This window comes from Halyomorpha halys, unplaced genomic scaffold (genome assembly GCF_000696795.3).
Source record: "Halyomorpha halys isolate HHAL.00 unplaced genomic scaffold, Hhal_1.1 Scaffold863.1, whole genome shotgun sequence".
Classification (NCBI taxonomy): domain Eukaryota; kingdom Metazoa; phylum Arthropoda; class Insecta; order Hemiptera; family Pentatomidae; genus Halyomorpha; species Halyomorpha halys.
The window spans coordinates 477,428-495,084 of record NW_027105160.1 but is presented as its reverse complement, the minus strand read 5'-3'; the positions used below and the strand labels follow the sequence as shown (position 1 = coordinate 495,084).

The following is a 17,657-nucleotide window of genomic DNA, read 5'->3' as shown; positions in this document are numbered from 1 at the left end:
TTTATTTATTTATTTATTGATATTTACAACTGTATAACAAAATACAACCAGTAAATTTGATCATAATGATATGATACAGGATGTAGAGAAACTACGCATTTGTAGAACTCTATTTAGGAGGTTAAAAAAAAAAAAAAGTTGGAAATCACTAACTTAGGAGGCAGATTACAGCAATGTGCATTGTGGACCAATACATTCTAGTGTATAATATTGGAAACATTTATTGATTTTATTTCTGTGACCTTTCTGGAACTAGTTTCCTTCTTATTTACTGTGACTCCTATCGTAAGGACCTGTGACTTGCATGAAGTCAGGATTTGCCTATCCCTTCATGCTTGCCAGACAAGTACTATGTTGAACGAAGTTACCTTTCTGCAAAGAACCCCTTAGAGTGGCTAGTACCCGTTCTAGACTTGCATTCCACATTTGTGACTGCAGACTAGTACACAGTAAAGCGAAGTTTCCTTCCTTTGAGGACGTCCAGCTTTCTCCCATAAGAATCATCCTGTCACCTCCTAACCAGCTACCATACCTACTTGAGCATTCATTGTGAAGGCCTTCTGCTTTAGAGTACCTCACATTGATAATTAGAGTCGGAATTCAACACAACCACCTCGTCACCCTAAGTTGCCCTCCATATGCAATTCAGAGCTCACCATCAATATAAATTTATTGATCCTATCATGTTATACAAACTACATATAATATGGTATAGTGTTTATAAGTTATGTTACATAAATTCAACAGTTGTTTCTAAGTTTTAAATGACAATTTCTTTTAGTTTTTGAAATGCTCATATATTATAAAATTCTTAAATATTAAGAATAAATAGTTCATAAAACAAATTATAGAAATAAAGAAAGAGAATTGGAGGAAGCAGATGAGAAACATGAAGCTGAAATCAAAGCATTTAATGAAAAAATTAAACACTTAGTTTATGAACATCAGTGTAAACTCACTGAGATTAAGGTATTTTTCAATTTTATTTTCTAATTCTGTATTTTATATAATTTGATCGACAGAATTAGATTTATAAGTAAAAATAATATTTTAGGCAGAGAACATGGTAGCACTGAAAATAGCCCAAGAAGAATATCATAAACAAGAGGCAATCCTGATTCAGGAAAAAGAGGAATTAAAAAAACAAATTGTTGAAGAACAACTATCACACGAAGAAGAATTGAGAACTGTTTTACAGGTTTCAAAAATTTAAAAATTTTTTAATTTTAATTTCATTTCCTTATTTTTTAAAAACTTGCTTGTTTAAGATTTAAAATTTTCTGGGTTTAAGGTACTTTGGAAATTTAATATTGTTTAGAAATCATTGCAAATAAATCGAATATATATATATGAAAAAAAATGATGATTGAAGAAATAGTTCATTTTCCCTTAATTAATTAAATAAATAAATTCATTACTATAAATTACTTAAAAATTCAATATTATATCAACTGTAATATTATTTATTCATACTTAATCAATTATTGATATTTGATGTGAAAACCAGATAATATCAAATGAAGTTCAGAAGTGATAAACATATTTATCATTTTAAAAAGCAAAATTATTTATCAGTGGTGGTCAGAAATGTACTAAAAATAATGAAAAATTTATGTATTAGAAACCAATGTGTTATCCACATTTCATTTCTTCTAAAGGACAAAATTCAAAAAAATGTATGACCATAAGATGACAAATCAAAAGCTTTAGAGAAGTGAACAGAATAGGTTAAAGGTCTATGGAAGTTTAATTGAATAGAATAAAATATTAATTATAAATAAAGTAAAGAATAAAATAGTAATACTAAATTCATTTCATTTCAAGGCATTGTATTTTATTTTTATTATTGGTTATTAATATTTTATCCTTTTCAACTTTTACTGTCTTCTAATTTAATCAGTTAATTTTAAAATAATTTCCTATTTTTCATCTTATATTCCTAAAGTAGTTTGCTATGTTTTATATTTTGTTTAATTAGCCCCGATGAAGACCAGTAATATGGGTCTAAACATTGGTTTCTAATAACTAGTTTTTTTGAAAGGAATATGGTTCGGGTGCGGTCAAAAAAACCCAAATAGTAGAATTATACTATTTTATTGAGCCAACGTTTCGCCCCATGTTGCAGGGCTTCGTCAGGGCTAAAAAAGATACAAACACATAGTTACAAAAGAAAAAAAAAAACATAAGTGTAAAATAACAGGGGTATAAAATGTAAAAAAGTAAGATTTTTTTGATTTTTTTTTTGTAAAAAAGTAAGATTTTTACATTTTATACCCCTGTTATTTTACACTTATGTTTTTTTTTCCTTTTGTAACTATGTGTTTGTATCTTTTTTAGCCCTGACGAAGCCCTGTAACGTGGGGCAAAACGTTGGCTCAATAAAATAGTATAATTCTACTATTTGAGTTTTTTTGACCGCACCCAGACCATATTCCTTTAATCTTTACACACGGTCAATCAATAATCTTCCAACTAGTTTTTTTTATTTTACTATTTTGAATACCTTTCTTTATTAAATATTATCCTTCAATTATATATGATTAAATAATAACAACCAAAAAATTATTTACAGAAACATGGAGAAGAACTTTTTGGTATAAGAGACGAATTTATGAAAAAAATCGAAGAGATGTCAATTAAAGCAGAGAAGAGGTTACAAAAAATAAAAAACTATTATGAAACGAAGAATAAAATGGAAATCACACAAATAGTTGAAAACAAAAATGATGTCATCCATACGTTAGAAGGAAATCATGTGAAAGACTTGGTAGAAATGAAAACTTACTATAAGAAAATAACAGATAACAATTTAGAATTAATATCGGATATGAAAGTAAGTTTGGTTATTTATACACAGTTGATTTAGGACATTAATCGTTTATTTTAATTGTAATTATTTAATTTAAGCCTGTAATATTTGCATAACCAAATCCCTAGCACTATAGATCAACATGTCCTTTGGATTCCTGAGTTAACTTTTTCCTTTCTCTCTGCAAATCTCTCTTCCAATTGCGGACTCCCAGCTCCCTTGTATCTCTTTCCACTTCATTAGTCCACTTGCTTTTTGGTCTACCAACAACTCCATACTCTTTTACCCTAGGCCCAGATAAATTATTTTACCCATTTTAGCTTATTTGCTTTGACAGTTACTAATACTTTTATTGTTTAAAAAAGTCTCAACTTCAATGTTACTCTTAATTTTTCATTCATCATTTATTTTTGTTGCTCTATAAATTTTCCTTTTAACCTTTTGAACACTTTCAATTAACAGCATTCTTTTTGGGATAAGCATCAAGTTTTACCTCCATTAGCTGATTAATGGTATTATAAGAGATTTATTTAATCTTAAAGTTATATGTTCCACTGGATGAGTTTCATTTGTGATTAGATCTTGTGAATGAAAAGTACTATTCCTTGTTTTAATTTTTTTAATTATATTTCATTAAAACCAATAACAATGTTTCTATATTGTTACAGTGATTATAATAACAGAGATTAAGATATTTAAAAAACATCTCGTAATCCTGTTTATTACATTGCTGCATAAAAATATTATATTTTATTAATAAATTTTTGTCCTAATTGAACAAAATTTCCTGAAATGGTGTGACTATCACATCAGATAATTATTTCAACTGAATCATTGATTATATAGATTACAAGATTTTTAATAAAGAATCTTTTTGAATTAAAATTAAAATTGTGACAAGTATGATCAATAGAATATGTGAATTTGAAAATGGACTGTAGAAGGTATGAAATGTTAAACATTTTAGATGAATAAATAAATGGTAAGGAATTTTGAAATGGTTTGTATATCTTCCAAAAAATTAAATATTATCATCAGAAAACACGTATTCAATCTGTAAATCTAGAGTTTATAATTCTTACAAATTTAAGCAAGGGATGAAATAAACTTCATTTTATAAAATAAATAAAATCAAATGATCAAATTAGGTTTAAAATAATAGCAATTGATCAATTTTAACATTGACCCAACTATACGAAGTACAATTTACTTTTCTTATTTAAATGTTTTATTATTATTAATGTTTTATATAAAGTTTATAATAGTGTTCATAAAAGTTATCATATTCGTAAATGCATCATAGCATTGGTTGATCAAATATTGGATTGATTACAAAAATCTAGATCCTATTTCAGTTAACTAATTTATCACTATATTTTAGGAGGAGCTAGTTGGATTAAAATCAGAAAATGGAAAAATGAAAAATTTAATAGCAAAATTAAAGATGGAGAACAACACGTTAGTAAAGCCTTTAGAAGATGCAAAGGAACGTACTCGATTGCTTGAGAAGCAATTGGAAGACTACAAGAAAAATAAATCATCTTTATTTGTAAGTTTGAGTAGAATTTCATGACATTAAAGTTTAAAAAAAAAGGTTAAATGTAATTTTCATAACTTTATTATATATGAAAGTGAAGTGAAGGGTTTTGACTTAAAGCTGTGGTTCGATGGCAGTACCTCAAGGAATTATTTGAAAAAGAGTGATGTTTAGTAACTATTCATTATAAATAAATAGCAACCCAGAAGTATTAGGTGGCAAGAAAATGAGAACAACCATTAATTAAGAAATGGAATTCCATAAATTTATTTTTGAAATACTTTACATAAGATTCATTTTCTTACCATAGTATTGGGTGATTGCAGTTCTCAAAAGTTTTGTGTTGCTGAGCATGATGCAGCAGTGGTAGTAAAAGGCATGAAAGGGTGAGGAGGAAAGAGGATGAGTTTGTCTTCTGATTGGTGGTTCCAAAGTTCACTCGAAAAATAAACATAGGTTTTCTGATACATTACTTTCTCCTCCTGTTATATTTAAATAATAAGATAACTATAAAAATAATATAAATATTATTATTATTCTAGAATTTCACACTTTCTTAGCAATAGATAAATATTCACCTAACTAGACCAAAGTCAAGGGTTAGACTCAAATTTTAAAATACGAATATATTTTAAAACTTTCGTACGATACTCACATTGCGAGGAGAACTGCTTTCTGTCCTTCTAATACTTTTTCTGGCAGCTTCAAATTTTCGACTGAGTGGATGGTATCATCTGGAATGAGGCCATTGCAAGATATTACCACTGGATATGTGGTAATACCTTATAGGTACATAAAAACCTTTATATGTTCAAGTTTATAAAGTTTTCAAAATTCTTAGCTTAAATCTTGGTATTTTCTGATCTTTTCCAATACTGATTTATTGATATGGTTGTCAGTTGGGACAGCAATATCAATCACTTATCCATTTATCGCTTTATGGTCTATTAAGACTATGTCCGGTTTGTTATTAACCACGGTGTGATCTGTAATCATAGAACAATTCCAATAAATTGTTCAGCTTTCACCTGAACTTGTTTCAGGACATATTGACAGTTAGGAAGTGGGTCAGCTTTCATTTTATATAATAGTTTATTATTATTATTATTATAAATAACAAACGGAAAAATAATTTATGCCAAGTGTAATATTGTATTTGCTTTAGGGGCACTAAAAGAAGGGTGAGAAAAAAATGGAAAAATAGTAATATAAATCACAACAGCCATGCACTCATCACTTATAAAACTAAAAACTGTCCTTTTCCAAACGAGGTTATTGTTTCTGAAATAAAACGACCATTTCTATTTTAATTCAGATTAGTACATCACTGCTAATGAGCTATTCATCAATAACTTTTAAAAAGCTTCTAAAATGTCTCGTAGAGTTAAAATGTGGATCGAATTATCGGTGTGTTATTATGAAATTTAAGATACAAATATCAATTTTTTTTATTCACAATATTACCTTAAAAAAAATTTATAAAAACAGTATAGTTGTACTAAATTATTCATTCTTTATTTGTAGGAAATGCATCGCAGGTTTTCTTCACTTCAGAAAAATTTTGATGAAATCACAACAAAGAAAGATGTGTCCGAAATGGAAATTGAAAAGGTAAGAAATCAAAGCTACCAGCTTCAATAGATAAAGAAATTTGGTATTCGCTTGATGGATGAATAAATATAAAAAAAATATATATTTTTTTATAATAATTTATACAAATTATTTTTCAGCTGGAATTTGAAAAAGATGAGATAAAGGCTCATTACTCAACATTCATTTTAAATATTCAGAAGAAAAATGCATTAAGAGTAAATGTTTTGGAAAAGAAGATTTCAGTTTTAGAATCAGAACTAGAAAGGAAAGAAATTCAAGTAGCTCAACTAATCCATAAAACAAATGTTGACCCTAAAACAATAATCCATGCAGCTAATAAGCTCCAGGTAATTGTCTTTAATCCAATATATATTAATGAATATTTGTTTGTTCGTACTTTATGTACTGCCATATTGTTCATCTCATTGTTATGGGGCTTTTTGTTAAATGTTCAGGATTTTCTCAGGAAGATTATAGGCTGGCCCAATTTTTTCAGTAATAAAAAAGTTACTAATATAATTTAGCATTTTTATTAAATAAATCAAATGGTATCCTTGTTTAGCCTCAACGGTATTTATTTTATCAATAGTCCAACGTTCCGGCCAATTAGGCCATCCTCAAGGACAATCTTCAAATATAAATTCTCACCTCAACATGAAACATGATAATAATTCAAAAATTGTATAATTATATTTTATAAATAATGTTTACATGATAGTGTAGTGTAAAGTAATTGAAAATTGAAAGTGTTAAAAATTAATGAAGTTTTGAAAAAATAGGGTTATTTTGACTTATATTCTGCAAAACATTTTTTTTAATTTTTCATATGAGGTGAAAATTTATATTTGAAGATTGTCCTTGAGGATTGCCGAATTGGCCGGAACATTGGACTATTGATAAAATAAATACTGTTGAGAATAAACAAGAATACCATTTGATTTATTTAATAAATAAAAACCAGTCTCAAGAAATTGAAAAAAATATAATTAAAAATTTCATTATTATTGTTTGCCAATCAAATTGCTCTTCCTAAAGAATAAGAAAGAAATATTATTGATTCTATTAAATGATTTTTTACTCACTAAAAAGAAAAATATAATGAGGTAACAGTAAAGCAGGTCAACAAAATTTTTTTTAGAAAAAAACAAATGATATTAGTACATAATTTATTCAAATTCTTGAGACTGGTATTTATCTATTAAATAAATCAAATGGTATTCTTGTTTATTCTCAACAGTATTTATTTTATCAATAGTGCAACGTTCCGGCCAATTTGAGTTATGAACGATTTTATAAGGAATGGTCACCAGAATAAAAAAAAAATCCTCCAAATAAACCAAGGTGAAAAATATCTAATTTTTAATTTCTTTGAATAATGGTATTTGATGGTTTCATACGACACTAAAAACTAATATAATTTATTAAATAAATCAATTGGTATTCTTATTAAATCTCAACATTCTTTATTAAATCAATAGTCCAAGTTTCGGCCAATGTGTGTGGAAGGTTATAAATAGTTTGTTTATCTAATAGTGGATAGTCTATTTTTAATCTAAAATTAATGAAGATCTAAAAAAATAGGGTGATTTTGATGACCTGGCCAAAAAGCCTGTGAAATATTTTTTTTAATTTTGATGTGAGGTGTGTATTTATATTTAAGATTCTTCTTGAGGATGGCCGAATTGGCAGAAACGTTGGACTATTGATATAATAAAGAATGTTGGGACTTAATAAGGATACCAATTGATTTATTTACTAAATTATATTAGTTTTTAGTGTCGTATGAAACCATCAAATACCATTATTCAAAGAAATTAAAAATTAGATATTTTTCACCTTGGTTTATTTGGAGGATTCTTTTTTTATTCTGGTGACCATTGTTTATAAAATCGTTCATAACTCCTCTGCATTTTATCCAATTCCTACGTTAATACAACCATTGGAAAGATGAATGTTTCCTATTTTAACCTACAATAACAAAATATGGATTAAATGCTCTTATAAGGGCAAAGTATTAGTTTCAAATAAAGAAAAACTTTTCAAACGTTTTATAGTATATCTCCTGTTCTAATTTGTTTAATTAGATCCAGTTTGTGCCCTTTGGTCCAGTTAATGGGGTCCTAAACCACTATCAAGTGTGGTGTAGATTGGTTGAGTCATATTGACGTTAATTTTATTTTTCAAAAGACCAAGGTGTAGTTATTTATTTTTATATGGATGTCATTTTATACCTTCACCTCAATATTTTGGGTAAAAAAAAAAAGTTTTTCCGATTTTTTTTTTTGACCCAGGAAGGATGCAATTACAAATCATTAATTGTACCACTTATAAAAAAAAAAAAGGATTAGATCATGACTATTTTCTTCATAATAAAAAATCTGTCGACTAGATACTATTAAATATTATTTATGTAGCAATATTTTAATGTCTTTTTGGTATGCAAAATTAATCGATGCAAAAAATATAACAGAAAGATAAACATTATTAAATAGATAAGAAGAAAGTTTGAAGAGAAAAAAAGCGAAATAAAAAGTATAAAATAGATATCAAAACAAAAGTAGTGGATCAATAGATAATTAATTAAATTATAAACAGAATAAAATAAAGATAGAGAAGTCAAAATCACGACAAAAAAAAGATAGTGGAGGAAGGGGTTCAAATTTTGTGTTGTTAGAACAAAGAGGAAATTTTGTAATACGAGTGTTGGGTTTATGTGAGGAGGGGAATGTTTGGAGCATACGTAGACCTATCCCAACTTGTGCAGTAGCTGGCTGAGTCACTGGGCTAGGATCATTTCCCTTTTGACTGTGTTCGAGGAAGGTATCAGAGATGTGATTCTGGCCAAAATTGAATACAGAGTGGTTTTATACTATCTTTGCACATGGGTTAAGTGTTCAGGTGTTTGGAGGAAATTCTGGTGTGCTTGGAAAGAGTCCTCCTCAATGGGTGTTGTTAAGTAGAAATTTCAGCTTGAGGCTGCTCTAAGATCAGATCGTTTAACTTCATCGATGACTGAAGAAACCATTAATGGTGTTGAGAAAGTACTTGAGACAGACCAGGGAGAACCTACTATAAGATAGAAGAGTCCTTGGGCATTAATGTACCTGCAGTTCTGTGCAATTGCCTTCAAGTCACCAAGATTTGTACTCATTGGGTACTCCATAGCTTGACTGGAGTTCAAATGGCTCATTGTGCGGTGAAATGCTGAAGAAGTTCATCAGGGCTTTACTACTATCATGTCCCAGCTAAGACTCAGAGCTAAGTGTAATTGTTTGCAAATGAGGATACCCCAGTAACTGTCCTGAAATTCAGATCTGTTAAGAAGAGAATGTTAACAATATATTTTAGTGTAAAGGGTGCTATGGAGTGAGTGGCATTAGAAATGCAGAAAACCGTGAACAGGTAAGAGATACACCGAGGAAAGTTGATGCTCTCCAGAAATTTTGATTGATCTTAGAATGGAGTCATGGGTTCCTTCACGATGATAATGCTTCAGCACAACCTTTTTTTATTTTGCACTTAAGATTTGGCCAGAACTGGAATAAAACTGTTGTAGCAATCCTTCCCTACAGCCCAGAGGAAGACTGTGGTTTTTCCTTCAGCTGAAAAAAAAAAAAAGAATGAAAGGGAGGCATTTCACAAGTAAATAGGAACTTTTGGAGGCTTTGAATGTACCCCTCAATAGCAGAAGAAACATAATGCAGTTACTTACTTCTACCCTCAGCTATCTGCACAATAAAGCCTTCCTGTACGGATGGAAGGAACCTGTGGGCGCTACTCACTTCTCTCTGGGAAGACAAGGAGCTGCACCAGTGAGATCTCTGTAGAAGAACAAGCTAAGTGCACAGCAATGAATGAAAGCATATTGTTTTGAAAACAGCAATTGGGGTAACCCACTAACAAACAATCAATACTTACTCCTAGTTTCCTTGTATTCTTCATTGTTTCCTGTTGATTAGTAAATGTATATTTTTAATTTTCTTGTCTTCTCAGCAGATTATAATTGCAAGGCAACGAAGAGGGAATTTCAGAAATGATGACCAATAACATGACGTATATTTAGAAAACTGAATTTTTTCAACCAGTGTTTCCTTGTTTCATAATAGCTTGTGATTTTGTAGTATAATATTTGTAACTAGTAAGATGAATGCCTATGTATGGAGGACTGTCTGGTGAAATAAGATATGATACTGAAAAGTTAATGAACTGCTTCATAAAATTCATCTTCATTATTCCTTGATGCTCATATCTCTCAGTATTATTCCGAGCAAAGCTGGCTCTATTCTAGAAAACCGTAGACTATACCTTCTTGGTGCGTTTATATTCCAAACCTCAAGAACCAAAAAATCCTTCTATATTATCGACCTCCTAACTCTATGTTTATCTATCCATCTGCCAAATATGAGATTCCAATACCCATATCTATTCATAAAGCTTCCTCCTTAACATTATTTAAATATCTATCATCTATAAACTTATAAATACAAAACTAACTCACAGGTTGACAAAAGTGAAGGTATAAAAGTACTCGTACATTCATATAAAAAAACAACCCGAAAGTAAATCAATTATAGTAAAAAAGTTAAAGATGAATACCAAATAGATATATTAAATTAAATACTAATGAACAGATAAAAAAGATATATAAACAAACAATTTGTTTACTGACCCAGGAGATATATTAACTGAAAGATTAATTCTGAACTTTATCAATTATAACTACTTTAGTTTTATTAATTTATTAGTTAATTACTTATTGCTAGATCAGTAATAGATTTTTGTTATCAATCGATAACTGATTTCTATTTAAGCTATTATATATGTTTGGAATTGATCTTTAACTTTCTATTTTTTATTTAATTTTATATGGATGTATTTTTATACTGTCACCTCAATATCTGTTTTTAATAATATCTTATTTTTAATGAATAATAATATTATAAAAATTTTTATTATTAACATATACAATTTTGATCCATTTTACTCTTAACTTTTATTCTTAAAAAAATTTCCGTTTCGGTCCTCAGGCCATTCTCAAAGAGACAACTTTAAATATCGATGTCATTGTTTTTAATCTCATTTGCAGGCTAATTGCCCAAGTCACATATAACTTTTTTATATCTTAAATTAAAAAACCCTTTTATACAAACAGTCTCTTTTTCACTTATATTTATCACTTATAACAGAAGGTTCTGTTATAAGTGATAGAGAGGAGATTATTTGTATAAAAGGGTTTTTAAATTTTTTTTTTTTTAAATAATTTATTTATTGATATTTACAACTGTATAAAAATATATACAACAAGTAAATTTGCTGTAGGTGACATAGTGACATGATACAAACATGTGGAGAATTGATAGAACTCCAATAACATTTCTAGAGGAGAAGTTCTCGAGGCCATCTTCTTTTCAGATGCCTAGGAGGATTATTAGGTAATGAAGGAGAAGCCAGGTTGGAAACAAGTGGATTTGGGTGGTTGGGAAGTTTATCATGGAAGGAATGGTATATGGTTTTGGACAAATCGGCAACATATGAGACATTGAGGTCCTGAAGGATAACTTGATTTGTGACAAAATAAGGAGCATTAAGGATTTTGGACTGTAAGGATTGAATTCGGGAGGAATTTGATGGTTTAGTGGAGCTATAATAGTCATGTAGATCAGTCTTTTGCAATGAATTGGCAATTTAGACCGTTTATCTAGTAAATATTGTAATAGTCGAAATCAATGAGCAATTTCCTGTCTTTTCAGTCGTTTGTAGAGATGTAGTCCTAAGTAACGAATCTGTTCAACAGGAATAAGTGGGGTATTATTAAGGGATACTGTAGGGCAAGAGGTCATGGTCGACGAAGGGTAAATGTGATTTAGTGGGATTTATTGGAATTAATTTTAATCCTCCAATTTTGGCACCATTCTTTAAGGGTGGTGATGTGGGTTGGAGGGCTTGGGATACAATGTAAGGATCATTGTTCATTGACAATATACATGTGCCATCGGCATACGTGGTGAGGATGGGTTGGTATGTCAGCTGTGAAAAGTGTATAAAGGATAGGACCAAGGATACTACTCTGAGGTACACCAGCAGACTGACAGAACAGGGATGAATAAGCGCCGTTGTAATTTAATTGAAATAATTTGTCGGAGAGATAAGGATGGATAATGAGGAAGTATGTAGGGGGTAGGAATTTATGGATCTCGTATAGCAGTCCTGGGTGCCAGACTCGATCAAAAGCCTGTTCTACACCAAGAAAGACACCCGAGCAGTACACTCCGCGCTTGAATAAAGACAAGACAACATCAACCACACGATGGCATTGCTGGATAGTGGAGTGGGATGTTCGGAATCCAAACTGGTGATCTGAGATTATGCGGTTGGAATCAAGGATGGGATACAGGCATTTCAAGATGAGTTTCTCAAGGATTTTGCCTATCATAGGTAACAAAGAGATAGGCCGGTAGGAGGTTTTTAAATTTAAGATATAAAAAGTTGTATGTGATATGGGCAATTTAGTCTGTAAATGAGATTAAAAACAATGACATCAATATTTAAGGTTGTCTCCTCGAGAATGGCCTGAGGGCTGAAACATTAGAGTTTTTTAAGAATAAAAGTTGAGAGTAAAATGGATCAAAATTGTGTATGTTAATAATAAAATAAACCACTCTCAAACAATCATATAATAAATAATTTTAAAATTTTTATATCTTAATATTTGTGCTTGTTACTTTTATAATCTAAAATCAGCTTACTCCATCCCGGATAAACACCTGCAATTTGTGTTAAACTTAGGCACTTGATAAATAGTAAAAAGAACTTTAATTTAAAAAGAAGATGTATGGTAAAAAAAAACTCAAATTGTAATTTAACTGTTCAATGTGAGCCAACCTTTCGCCCCATAGAGCAGTGCTTATTGAATAGAAGTAAACACAAACATTTGTGTTTTTATTTCCTTTCATTCAGTAAGCTCTTTAACGTGAAATGAAAAGTTGGCTCACATTAAATAGTTTAATTACCAATTGAGTTTTTTTTTTTTTATCACAGTTTGACCATCTTCCTTTTATTTATTTCACACAATTTTCCAATACTTCTTTGTTTTTCGTGACTGCGACCCAAACCTTCTTAATCTATTTGATTCTGTAGCTGTTTCAATAAATTTCATTTCTTAAAAAGTTTTAATTTAGCCATTACTCATTGAAGTAATATTTATACTCACACACACTTTTGATTGATAAATCATAACATAGTGGTTAAAGTAGCCATTGAATTATAACATGTATTTTTCAATCTAGTATATTTAATTATGAGCTGTTAAAGTCTAATGACTAATATTTTAAGGCACATTCTAACCATATTGAGAAGTTGTAGTCTAGGGTGTAGTAGTGGGTACATCAATGTTTTAAGTAATAAAGTAAAAAGGGAAATAAATGAAACTGCACATTTCTTTATATTTTATTAATAACAATATCATGTATTAAAATATTTATAAAATTTTTAAGATCTAAACATAAACATAAAAAAATTCTAAACATTATATGTATTTATTTTGTTAAAAAATCATTTAAAAATATTTATACGTTTGATCATGGTTTAGACAATACTAATAATACTTTAAGTGTATTTATTGCAGCTTTTTTCTGTGCATCAGTTTTACATTTTGCTGCACCCATGCAATTTATACTTATTTCATTAACCAAAAGATTACACAAGAACATATCTGAAGACTTAGAATTCAAAAATTCATACTTGAATTTATAGCCTAATTCTTCCATAATAAGGCTCAACAGACCTCGGGGATCTTTATGGTTTTCCAATAGTTCATCGTCCATATTTTTTAAGGAATTAAGCGCTGTGGATCGAGGCCCAATTTTATTTCTAAAGTAGTCAGCAAAATTCAACAGATTTTTCATTGTGTTTGTAGAAGCGAGTGTTCTGTCTTGCCTTTCATGTAAATTCTTTTGAAATGCCTCCATTGTTTTGTTATAAGCTTTGAGAGTAAGTTCTTTTTTTTCTTCAATTTTACTTAATGACATATCAATGACTTTCTCCTCAACATTGTGTAACTTTGACAACATCGCCTTTGCAGCAAGATGTTTGGCCTGCTGTTTAGTAGAAGCTTTACCTTCCGTTGTGTATGACAAAACGGTACATCGTTTAACAAATATATGGGCAGTTAAATTCCCTTCATCTGAAACAAACTCGTATTGAGGATATGGAATAGAGTGTTGTATACAATACTCTTGCAGTGCTCCAATCAAATTCCCTTTCACACTAGGGATATGCGGTGAAATTAATGGTGTCTCTTCTTTCCAAATTGTCTCCCCTTCCAATTGACAAAGTAACAATTTAGCAGCCTCTTGTTTAGCTTCTTTTTTAGACCTTCCCTTACCGACTGCAGATATATTTCTGGCTTTAACTTCATATTCAAAATAGGGTTGATGGGTTCCAGTTCCACAATGAATCAATTGGTAAGTTGGTAAAATACCTTCCTTGACCAAATGCTCCTGAAGAAGTGAAACTGGAGTCTTCAAATCCATGGCTAGTCCAGAATTTGTGTAAGATATAGAGCTAAAAGAAAAAATTTATAAGAAAATAAAGAAAATAAATTACTATTACAAATATTAAAGTCAATATTCACTAACTAAAAAAATCAGGCAATGATAAATAATAATAAGAAAATCAAGTTTCAAATTGATCATTCATAGATTATCATGTGCAAAGAAACTGAAGGAGCTGAAAACTCAATTTGCAACAGAACAAAAAAAAATAAAATGAATTTGAAAACTTACAGATAGCCTAAGCCCTGACCTCTTCTCAAGCCAATATATTTACATGAGTTTAATAAGGGTGAAAAATAAATATGAATGAAACCACGTCAACCCTTTCCAGCAGAAACAGACTTAAACCTGTCAAAAGAGCTAGACTAAGCTGCTGGTTATCCAAGTTATCGATTTTCAGTGATCTGATTATATTGATTTTGAAGAATCGATGTAAACATAAAATACAAGTTATATCATGAAAGCATTAATACTCCTATATTTATTGTTCTCATAAAGCTGTTTATAATATTTATTAATTATTTTATAAGAATAGAATTTATTACAAATTCTAGGACGACCAACTCTTCTTTAGGTTACGTTTCCTGAACCTCTCTGTTATGTTATTAGTTGTTGACATTTCCGTTTTTCTATCATTTATTTTGTAATTTCGATCAACTTTGATTTTACAAGTACTGCGAGAATAATGCTGATTTATTTTCGAAGAATGCTAATTTAGTTTTTAGTCACATTTTGTAACTTACAAACATATGCCCACCTTTTTGTTGATTATTGTAATATTGAAAGTAGGTTTTACTTATTTAAATCTTAAATTGTTCTTGTTAGTAAGTTTGAATTCATTGTAATATTAGAGTACATGTACAAATAACACTGTTATTATTTTACATGAACAAGTCAATTGACATCTTCCTTACCAACACTTAAATTGTTTAATAATATTGCAACTAGGAAGGTTACGGTGACTCAGTGTTGCCACAAAGTTTTACATCGTTAAACATTTCTTTAAAATAGATTATCTTGATAAATGTGTACTAGTAAACTAACAAAACTATGCAAGTTCTTAAAGTTTTTACGCTATTTCGTTGCCCTGCTACAGTTTTTCGCGAGGAAAGGGGGAGACAGGACACTTTCTGATCTCCAGATATTTTTATCAGGGGGGTACCTTCTCTCCTTCTCAGCAAAAATGAGGCTAGGGGTGGGGATTAGGTCACGCTCCTTGAAGGCAATGTTATGTTGAAGTCAACAGGGATTTCATACATTAATTTAATTATCGATATAACCGTCCATTGAATCGCAAACGTGAAGGGAATATAAGTTATAGTAAATTTTATTTTCAATAATTTGGTATATCTTTAATGGAAATCCAATGAGCCTTTCTCGAGAGATTTGTGCTTTTCTCTTTGTTCTGTTCAGATTCATTTCAATGAGATTATTAAGGATCCCAAAATATATTTACTGTTCTAAAAAGTAAGGAGTGAGTATAAAATTAAATTAACTTGGTCACTTTTTCTATTAATGTTTTCTAAGAACAGTTAATAAAACAATTAATTTTTTTTAAGGAAAACATTAAAATATAAATTTTGATACAAATAAATAATTGTTTATGATATAATTGAGAAAGCTATTTAATAAAAAAAAAAGATTATTTTATATTCATTATAAAACATTATTTTTCAGAATATTTAATGTTCCCAACAAAAACGTACCTGAGAATTAATAGTAATTCAAAAAACCATTATCAACATCAAACATTAGCAACACCCGTTCTTGTACCCTCCGGCCAGCGGCTCCTGGGCTAAAATTGTAACCCCCGCTGAGGAGCGGACCTACCCCAACCCCTTATAATGCCATATGGCAAAGGAAGGGCACCATTATATATATATATATATATGACATAAACATGTATATATCAATATTGTTATCTATATATTTTCAATAAAGGAGGTCAGAAAAAAAAAAATGTGAGCACGCTTTGAGTAACTCAAGTTTTATTAATCCCCTTATCTAGCCATCTCTGATATATTGGTTACTCGTAACTGTCAACTGGCGTCACTCGCCATGGTTGTGTACTCCCTCTACTATACTCCTTCATCCCAACTATTTTACGAAGAAGGCTTAAGACCAGGTCACACTTAGACCCATCGTAGGGCCTAACTTTTTTGGTAGAGTTTCGCGATATGAAGTTCCTTCAGAAATCACCACATTTGCGGCCCGATATCAGCCAGTTCGTTACCGAATATTCCGCAGTGCCCAGGGACGCAAGTGAAAAACACTGAAAGATTTTTTATCAGCGGCTTAAAAAAAAGTTAGCAAACCAAACATGCAATTGTATAAATTTTGTATGTAATTTTATAAATATAGGTATAATTGTATACATTTTCAGCCCTTGCTTAGTATCACTCCTGCCTGCTCCAGATGTACAAACAATGTTTAAACCTTTATAAACAACTCAAACCATAAAATAATAATTCCATCTGTAGATTTTTTTGAAATACAATATATTTATTAATTAAAATTGATTTTCAGCAAGCAATGATAAAAAGAGAAAAGAGGATGGAGAAACTTCAAATCGAGCTTGGAAAACTGGCAAAACTTCATGATGAAATGATAGATGATTTCTTGGCAAAGGCTAAGGAATTCAAAATACCTCCCGAACTTTTAAGATATGATTATTATCAACCAGTTCTAAGGAAAATTATATCTGAACATATGATGGACAAAATGTTCAAATTCAGCTTCCAAGAAACAATTGAAGACAAAGATGATGAAGCACAAGAAGAACTTTAGTTTCATTGACTATTGATTTTGTTTTTAAAGGAAATATAATTTACTTTATTGAAAAAATTGTTCGTTTCTATTTTTTTTTTTTTTTTTTACAAATTACTTTGTATTTTTAATACATTTTTTTGTACTTTTCTTGAACATATTTTTGGATTACAATAAAATTCACAATGTCACACACAACAATGTCTATTAATTATTTTTCTAGATTCTTAATGTTTATATTAATTATTTTATATCGAGGAAAATAATCAAAACTTTCCCACTTAATTAAATTTTTATAATAATATTACGTTTCGAGCTACTTGGCTCATTTTTTAAATAGCAGATGATCCACAATTAACATTTAAAATTTATATCTCTCTATTATGTAAGAAGTTTCTAT

General features: G+C 29.7%; 2 protein-coding genes across 5 annotated transcripts in view; one reads left to right on the top strand and one right to left on the bottom strand.

Moving 5' to 3' along the window:
- The window catches only part of Gas8 (Growth arrest specific protein 8), a 28,727-nt gene extending 11,385 nt beyond the window's left edge, over positions 1 to 17,342 (top strand). Inside the window, exons 3-9 of the mRNA XM_067048949.1 lie at positions 852 to 969; positions 1,055 to 1,198; positions 2,573 to 2,833; positions 4,191 to 4,358; positions 5,871 to 5,957; positions 6,077 to 6,286; positions 17,018 to 17,342. Coding sequence (XP_066905050.1) covers positions 852 to 969; positions 1,055 to 1,198; positions 2,573 to 2,833; positions 4,191 to 4,358; positions 5,871 to 5,957; positions 6,077 to 6,286; positions 17,018 to 17,278 — 1,249 coding nt within the window. The 3' untranslated portion in view covers positions 17,279 to 17,342. The remainder of the gene's footprint in view (positions 1 to 851; positions 970 to 1,054; positions 1,199 to 2,572; positions 2,834 to 4,190; positions 4,359 to 5,870; positions 5,958 to 6,076; positions 6,287 to 17,017) is intronic.
- On the bottom strand, positions 13,362 to 15,436 carry LOC106686711 (protein Loquacious). 4 transcript variants are annotated; one of them, XM_014430158.3, is made up of 2 exons: positions 15,406 to 15,436; positions 13,362 to 14,501 (listed from the first exon to the last, which is right to left on the bottom strand). In XM_014430158.3, the coding sequence occupies exon 2, from the start codon at positions 14,468 to 14,470 to the stop codon at positions 13,517 to 13,519; it is 954 nt and encodes a 317-aa protein (XP_014285644.1). In that variant the 5' UTR covers positions 14,471 to 14,501; positions 15,406 to 15,436; the 3' UTR covers positions 13,362 to 13,516. The 4 variants fall into 4 exon arrangements, with proteins under 4 accessions (XP_014285644.1, XP_014285643.1, XP_014285642.1 ...); XM_014430157.3 differs by lacking the exon at positions 15,406 to 15,436 and adding an exon at positions 15,249 to 15,399; XM_014430156.3 differs by lacking the exon at positions 15,406 to 15,436 and adding an exon at positions 15,037 to 15,237.
- Positions 17,343 to 17,657: the final 315 nt, after the last annotated feature.